Below are 9,103 nucleotides of genomic sequence, written 5' to 3' on the forward strand. Positions count from 1 at the left end.
CTTGCCCATCCTGAGATGGGATCACTTGTCTTCTTCTTGCTAATACGTTTAAGTTCTCTATGGATTCTGGTTATTAAACCTTTGTCGGAGACATAACCTGCAAAAATCTTCTCCCATTCTGATGGCTGTCTGCTTGCCTTACTTACTGTGTTCTTGGCTGTGCAGAAGCTAAGGATGCTGAATTTTATCAAATGCCTTTTGTACATCTATTGAGAGGATCATATGGTCTTTTTTTTTGCTTCTGTTGATATGGTGAATTATGTCTATGAACTTGCATATGTTAAACCAGCCTTGCATCTCTGGGATGAAACCCACTTGACTGTGATGAATAATTTTTTTAATGTATAGCTGTAATCTCTGTGCTAAGATTTTTCTGAGAATTTTTGCATCTATATTCTCCAGTGAAATTGGTCCGAAGTTCTTTTTAGTTGGGTCTTTTTCTGGTTTTGTTGTCAGGGTGATATTTACTTTGTAGAAAGTCTTGGGGGAAGATTCCTTCTTTCTCACTTTTTTTAGAATAATTTCTGCAGTATGGGTTTAAGTTCTTCTTTTTATAGAATTCTGGTGTGACACCATCTGGACCAGGGGATTTTTTGGTGGGGGGAGTTTTATTTTTTCTTTGATCTCAGTTCTTGAAAGGGGTCTGTTCAAAAGGTTTATTTCTTCTTGGTTAAGTCTAGGGAGAAGGTGTGATTTCAAGTACTGATCTATTCCCTCCACATTGTCAAATTTCTGGGCATAGAGTTTCTTGTACTACTCAGAGATGATCTCTTCAATCTCTGTGGCACCTTTTGTTATTTCCCCTTTATTGTTTCTGATGAGGTCATTAGAGATTTTACTTTTCTGTTTCTCGTTAATCTGGGCAAAGTTTTATCTATTTTACTTTATTTTCCTAAAAACCAACTTTTTGTTTTGTTAATTTTTTGAATTCTTTTGTTTTCAATTTCATTGCTCTCTGATTTAATTTTGCTTATTTCTTTTCTTCTGCTGGGTTTGGGATTAGACTATTCTTCTTTTTCCAATTCCATAAAATGGTTCATGAGTTTGTTGTTGTTCTCTGTTTTTTTGAATGTAGGCATCTAATGCAATAAGTTTCACTCTTAAGAGTACTTTTGCTATATCCCACAGGTTTTGATAATTTGTGTCTTTGGTGTTATGAAGACTTGTGTCTTCTGTTATGTTTGAGGAATTTAATAATTTCCTCTTTTATCTTCCTGAACCCAGCTACAATTCAGCATTAGGTTGTTTAATTTCCAAGTTTTTGTTTGGGGTTGAACATTTTTCTTGGAGTTGAGTTCCACTTTCATTGTCTTTGGTCTAAGAAGATACAAAGTATAATTTATATTTTTTAATTTTGTTGAGGTTCCATTTGTATCCTAGGATGTGATCTATTTTGTAGTATGTTCTATGGGCTGATGGGAAAAATGTATATTCTCTATCTAAGGGATGGTTTCTTCTGTTCTGTCTATTAGTCCCATTTGTTTTAGGGTCACGTTTAAGTCTTTTGTATCTTTGTTTAGTTTCTGTTTAGAGGATCTGTCCAGTTCTGTGGAGGGTGATAAAGTCCCTGAATATTTTGGTGTTATGGGATATCATATTACTCAGACCCATCAAGCACTGTTTCTTAGCACTAGGAACATTTTAAGTTGGGTATAAATATTTAACATTGAAATATCTTCTTGTTATAATGTTCCTTTGACCAGTATAAAGTGTCTATCTTTGTCTTTCTTAACTTTAGTTGCTTAAATCCACTAGTATCTGAAAATAAGATTTCAACCCCTCTTTTCTGCTGATTTCCATTTGCTTGTTTTCCATTTCTTAGTCCTCAGTCTTGATTTGTCCTTCAATGCTAGGTGTAAGTCTCCTGAAAGCTGTATATGAATGGTTTGTGCTTTTTACTCTTATAAGCTAGCCTGTGCCTCTTCAGTGGTGAATTTAATACATTGACATTTATTGAGAGTGTTGATTAGTGTGGTGAAGTTCAAAAAATTTTTTATTAATTTTGTGAAAGTCCATTGGTTAACTTTTCTGACTCTCTATATATTCTCCTATTGTTTGTTAAGTGTTCAGTATTTATTTACTCAAAGAATATTTGTATGATTACTGTAGGCCACTCACTTTCTAGCAGCTGGTTTGAAGCAGTTAGTAAGACAGGCCATCACCAGTGTCCTAGAATTCATAATCTAACACCAAATAATTATATACGATATTCTAGGAAATATGTTATATATACACAAATGATGTCTATGTTTCTAGGATTATGAGGCCATATATATGACATGTAAAATTATTGATAAAGTTAGAAAGATTGATGTTTAGGGAAGGTGAAAATGTATGTTTATGCTAGAGTAGGTTAGGGAAGGCTTCACAGTAGAAATGTAATCTTACCTGGATAAAAGAGATTGAGGAAAATAGTAAGACCTTCACTAATGCTTCCAAATTATAAAAAAGATGCTCTTTGGAGACATGGTTATAATTATTTCATTGATATAGGGTTATTTTTCATATTATTTACTGTCATATATTTTAAAAATTGGGAGTTAAATATATATATATGGTGAAAAGTTTAAAAAATAATAGCTAAGGATGAGAATGTACACATAAAAAATACATTTTTGGTTTTGTTTTATACAAAGGTCATTCAAATAAACAATGGAGATATGGTCCTATAGGGTTTTTAAAATTACAGAATTGGTAATAATGACTCATATAATTCCAGAATAATAATACTTACCATTTATAGTTTGATTTGTATCCAGATTTGCCATTGATATACATACTTTAAAATCATTAAGTCTGTGTAGGATGCATCATCCTGAACCTTGAGAAAAACTGAAGAAACAATTTATTCGTTCTCTTAATAGGCTTTTATTTACTAGGGAAGTGAAGGAAAATAAGGAAACTTTTTTTTTAGATAGACATAAATATAGTACTTTTTCATATTATTTACTGTCATGCATTCTAAAAATCAGGAAGCCAAAGCTTCTAGTCTTATCGCAAGGCTCAAATTTTTACATAGACATTCTAAGGATTATAGAACTGAAGTTTTTGTGATCCCTGGCCAGTATTAAGGATACTTAGGATGCTGAATATCAAAGGCTTCATTTTATGAACACTCTCTGATTAGCAAACCAAAGAGCTGTTCTACTGATACATTCAGTCCCTTTCTCATTTCTTTGATCAGCTTCTTTTTGGACAAAATTTGCCCATGACCTTTTCCCGGATTTGACGAGTCTTTACACAGTACACAATGGGATTCATCAGTGGTGGCACCAGAAGGAAAATATCAGCCATAAGCACATGGATCATAGGAGGCACATTCCTGGAAAAACGGTGGAGCATTGCTGCACTCAGCATGGGCATGTAGAAGATGAGCACAGCACAGATGTGAGAGATGCAGGTGTTGAGGGCCTTGAACTGCTCTCTGGGGGTTGCAATTCCCAGCACAGTCTTTAAAATCATGATGTAGGAGAATGCGATAAACACCAAATCCAGCATGGTAGAAAGTGCAGCACAGAGCCCATACACGACATTGACTCTGTTGTCAGAGCATGCAAGCTTCATGACATCCTGGTGGAGACAGTAGGAGTGCGAGAGCAGGTTTTGGTGACAGTATCTCAGCCGTTGCAAGAGGAAGGGCAGTGGAAGGATCAAAAGAACATTTTTGGAAGTCAGAAAGATCCCTGTTTTGATGACTCTCAAGCTGGTTAAGATTGTGCTGTATCTTAAAGGGTTGTGGATTGCCACATATCGGTCAAATGCCATGACAGACAGCACAGAGGCTTCAGTGACTGTGAACAGATGGATAAAAAACTCCTGGGCAAAACATGCAGTTGCATAAATTTCATGGATATCAAATAGGAATAGTCCCAAAGTGGTGGGTAAAGAAGAAAGGGATAAGCCTAGGTCAGAGATGGAGAGCATGGAAAGGAAATAGTACATGGGCTTGTGGAGGCTTTGTTCTGTCTTGATAAAGAAGAGGATGGTACAATTACCCAGGAAAGAAAGAAGGTACACAGCTGTGAAAGGAAGGGATATCCAGATGTGACTCTTTTCTAGTCCAGGGATCCCAATTAGAAGGAATCTGAGAACTTCAATTTTTGTGGAGACAAGAGGAGACATGACACTTGGAAAGATACTTAGCTGGATGTTACCTCAATACGGTAGGAAATTTCTTAAATGAAGCTAGAGCAGAAGATATTCTTTTCTGGTACAGTGTACATCATAGATACTAAGAGGGCTAGGAGATACTTCTTAAGCCCAAGGTCCATATTTGTACTGTTAGCTCAGACTGTAAAAAAAGAAAAGAAAAAAACCAACCAAACACAGAAACAAATGAGAAAAATATAACTCACTTTATCATCCAGGTGTTTGTTTCACTTTGTTAAAGTATCAAACAATTTTGGCTTTTCATATTTAACAATTCCAGATAATTTTTTCACCACATGAAAATACTTAGCTACCAATCTTTTAAACCATGTCTCCAATTTCATGGCTTTCTTATTTCAGTTTTATATAAACTTCTTGATGAAGGAAAACAAAATCTTGGTGGGAAAGGCAACATTTATTATAGATTGGGGGAAATTCATAAATTCTTCCACACCTATACTCAGACTTATATATCTCTATAGGATGAACATTTGAAACAATGGCTGAACTAGAAGTTTGTAGTTATACAGTCAGAGTTAAAAAGGACCATATAAAAGTATGGTCTCATCCTCCTTCCGTTCGCTCTTGCCTATATAAAAGCCACTCTGAATCATGCTGAATAGGAGGCTTACCCATCCTAATTTATTTCAGATTAACTACGTAACTACTTCCTACAGCTTTTTACTTCTCATTGAGTACTCATATTATTTTTATTCTTTGAATTAAGTTGATACATTTATAAAATATCCCACATTCTTTTCTCTGCAAGTACATAATCTAGTCCCATTTACACAAAATCACTTCTTTATTATTTTCCTTGTTATTATTAGATTAATGTCTGCCTTCTCTCACAGTTAGCATATAGAGGTAGGGAATTATGTTCACACTGTTCACTACTGCATGTCCAGTAGCTAGCACAGTTAGTGTAATTTAGTTGTAGCCCCATAATTCTTTATGTAATTGAATATTATTTTCCACACTTCCTATTCCATCTTATAACATGTATGTGATTTTTGCTTGTTTTGTTTTAGAGTTCTTATTCCTGTGCTTCTCAAACAGCAAAAAATATTAACCCTTTTTAGCATGTCAAAAAAGTTCTTTGAAGGCAGTGACTCAAGTGGCTCAGTGGGTAGGTGCCAGCCCCATATACCGAAGATGGTGGCTAAGAATTTGGCCCTGGACAAACTGCAACAAAAATTAGCTGGGCATTGTGGCGAGCGCCTGTAGTCCCAGCTACTCGGGTGGCTGAGGCAGGAGAATCTCCTAAGCCCAAGAGTTGGAGGTTGCTGTGAGCTGTGATGCCACAGAACTCTACTGAGGGTGATAAAGTGAGACTCTGTCTCTAAAAAAAAAAAAAAGAAAGAAAGAAAAAAGAAATAAAAAAAGTTCTTTGACTGTTAGAGAGAGTGGCTATCGCTTGCAAAGTCTTTTATTTTCCATTTTTTTAATGATCTAAGAATTATTAACTCTCTTTTAGTCAGCCATACAATCATCTTCATTTTAAATTACCTGTCAAAATTTACTCTTTTCCAAGAACACTGGGAGTGTGAGAGAACCTTGGCCTCTAGGAAAGTATAATCTCTTTGTTTTTCTGTATTGTTTTGTTGCTAGATTTTTCTCTTTTTCACAACACCTAAGTGGGTGGATGTGCAGAGTACCGTATAAGGACCTGGTTTTCCTGGGAACCTATAGTTTGATAAAGACAAATATTTGTAACTTATGAGAAAGATTAAACTGCAGAGAATGACATAAAATACATTATATGTGTTTATAAGTTTCTTCTGAAACTATCTGAGCCACACAACTGTTCTGGCTCTGGCTAAAATAATCTTATGTAAATAGACTGTAGTAATCTGTGTTTGGTCATTTGTCTTAACAGTTGTCTTAAAGATGGCATTATTTCTTAGAGGTTGTCACTATTGATATTTAATTCAAATATATAAAATAAATGCTCATAAACTTATATTAATGTTATAATATTGTAACCTTTTGATGGTAATATGATATTCTGCTAGATGATTTATATAGATTTTTCTCATTGATGTTATTGCTTTATCTATTTTATAGTTAAGAAAATAAAGTATTAGAGAAGTGCAGTCACTGTCCAAGGACATATATCTACCTACCAGCAGAAATAAAGGAGAATCATTTGATGGTTGAGATATACATCCTTCTCACACATACCATCTAGGCTGGGCACTTCTGCCTGGGCATTCCTAAGACTTACTCAGACACACACTCCCATCAGCATCTATATTCTGTTTCTCCTTGAAAGTTCTGCATTATTCTCAGTCTTCATTTGCATCTCCTGGCTCACTTTTGTTAATTTAATATCTAGTGATCCAGGGTTGCATTCTGATTTTGTGAGGACGTTTTTGAGATTATCTTTGGTCCTAGATATCATGAAAAGTACACACAGACCTATTTTTCTTTTTCTTTCTTTCTTTCTTTCTTTTTTTCATTTTTTTTTTTTTTTGCTAGTTAGCTTTCATTAGTGTTTGTGTATTTACTCTGTGGCCCAAGACAATCCTTATTCTTCCAATGTTCCACAGAAAAGAAAACAGGTTGGACACCCCTTACTAAGGTCTTCCCTTCAGAATCCAAACAGATAGAAGACATATGAAAATTATGCCATATCTTTTGAAAGAGTAGAATTATATCCTACCTGTTAAAAATCAACATGACGCTCTACCAATAGTAAGAAAAAGATTAGAAGTAGGGAAGTATTCTTCACACTCCCCTTTCTGCTTGTAACCACTGTCTTATGAAGCCCAGGAAACCTCTGGGGATTCCTATGGGTAGAGTTATTTGAAGAATAATAACATCTTACTTCATGGATAATCTTCTAAATGTTAACTCAAGGGACAGAGATCTAGGACTGAATCCATAACGCAAGCTTAGACTGAGGAAACTGACAGTGAGCAGTTAGAGTTTGGGGGTTTTGTTTAGACTTGAAAGGTACTCATCAACTATTGACCTTGGCTCATTTTCCCCCCTAGCTATGATTAGTCAGTCACCCAGAGGAAGATCAGCTAGTTGTTCTAAAGGATATCAGACCACCAACATTTTATACTAATTTTCTTCCAACTTGAAATTATACCCCCTTGTCTTTATGTTTATTGATCATTTAGATTCTTCAATTTGCAGTGTCTGTTCAAGCTTTTATTTTCTGTTCGATTTTATATATTTTCCACATAGATAGTGAGGAATTTTTACATGTGTAGGATAAGAAATTTGTTGGTTAAATATCACTTCTATATTATCCCAGTATATCACTTGCCTCTTTCATCTCTTCATCAGTACTGTATATTCAATCAATAGCCATGCTCAGTTACATAGATTTCTACTACTTTTGTTTTGTAGGCAGGAGATTCTCTCTATAACAAATATGAACAAACCATGAGCCAACAACCATATGTAGCCAACCTATCTTTACAGCGTAAATCATATCCAGTTTACCTAATATCAGAGGAGATGTAATGGACACCGAAGATCTAAAACTGGGGATGAGGGATGAAAAATTACTTTTTGGATATAATGTATACCATTTGAGTGATGGGTACACTAAGAGCCCAAACTTTACCACCAGACATATGTACATGTAATGGAATTCAACTTGTATTCCCTAAATCAATTGAAATTTAAAATAAATAAATATGTATGTATATACATACGTATATATTCATATATATGAAATAGAGATGTGAAAATTAGAAACAGACAAATTCACTCTGACTTTTTACTTTTTATCTGTAATATTTACGTTTTCCCACTTTCATTAACATGAACACGCACACACATTCTTATATAGTAGGTAATAATGAAGTGCTTTAGTACACAGCTTCACAAACTTTAATATGCCCAGGAATCATCTGCAGAATTTTCTAAAATGAGTATTTTGGGTCTGTAGATTTTAATTTGGTTGTAAGAGTATATTTTTAATAAGACCACAGGTGATTTACATGCTGGTGGCCCAAGACCATACTTTGAGATATGCTGCATGAGTTCTTTCATGCAGATGGATTTGCTTGGAAGGTGATTAGTTTTGTCTGAAAAGGAGAAAGTATAAATAAATAAATAAAATGTGCTTACTATAGGTTTTTTTAATATATAAAGTAAAATACTTCAAGAAGACTGCTACCAAGAAGAGGAATATGACTGATAAAAACTTCTCAAATTAAGTCAACTCAGAAGCACTTTTGTAGTGTTAAAATGCCAATGCAGATTGTCTTACATTTAAAAAATATCTATTTCACTTTACAATTATACTTTATTTATCTATTTATTTATTATTCTGGATTCTCTCCAGGAGTTCTTGGATGTCTGCTCATTCATCTGCTTCTATCATCTCTCTCTCTCATCTCAGTGTGCCAATTGAGGCCTAAGTTAAAATTATATGGAGTGGGGGTGTTTTAATGTCTTATCACTGACTTTTAGGTTCACTTCTTTTTATTCAGGGAGGGGTTTAGTTTCTAATTTCTAACCTTAAAGTAGTTGTCTTCTATTTCTCAGATTCTAAAAGTCCTTTAAAATTTAAAATGATGGCCAGGCATGGTGGCTCACAACTGTAATCCTAAAACTCTGGGAGGCTGAGGAGTGTGGAATGCTCATGATCAGGAGTCTGAGATCAGACAGAGCAAGAATGAGACCCCATCTAAACTAAAAACAGAAAACCCTGTAGGGCATGGTGGTGCACGTCTGTAGTTCCAGGTACTTGGGAAGCTGAGGCAAAAGGATTGCTTGAATCCAAGAGACTGAGGTTGCTGTGTGCTATGATGATGCCACAGCACTCTACCTAGGGTGACAAAGTGAGACTCAGTTTCAAAAAAAAAAAGAAAGAAAGAAAGAAAAAGAAAAAAATCATACGTTACTATTATATTTTATTGAATTTTTTTTTATGTTGCAATGACATATTTTTAGCTTGTTTTTGTTGTGAAGTATTTTAAATGCATAT

The 9,103-nt window shown here is 34.7% G+C and overlaps 1 protein-coding gene across 1 annotated transcript; it reads right to left on the reverse strand.

Annotated features, from left to right (window-relative positions):
- Positions 1-3,180: 3,180 nt before the first annotated feature.
- On the reverse strand, positions 3,181-3,942 carry LOC100956944 (olfactory receptor 51A4-like). Its single transcript, XM_003780963.2, has one exon. It carries the CDS (start codon positions 3,940-3,942, stop codon positions 3,181-3,183), a length of 762 nt encoding a protein of 253 aa, XP_003781011.2.
- Positions 3,943-9,103: the final 5,161 nt, after the last annotated feature.

This window comes from Otolemur garnettii, unplaced genomic scaffold (assembly GCF_000181295.1).
Source record: "Otolemur garnettii isolate 467f Iridium unplaced genomic scaffold, OtoGar3 scaffold00001, whole genome shotgun sequence".
Lineage (NCBI taxonomy): Eukaryota > Metazoa > Chordata > Mammalia > Primates > Galagidae > Otolemur > Otolemur garnettii.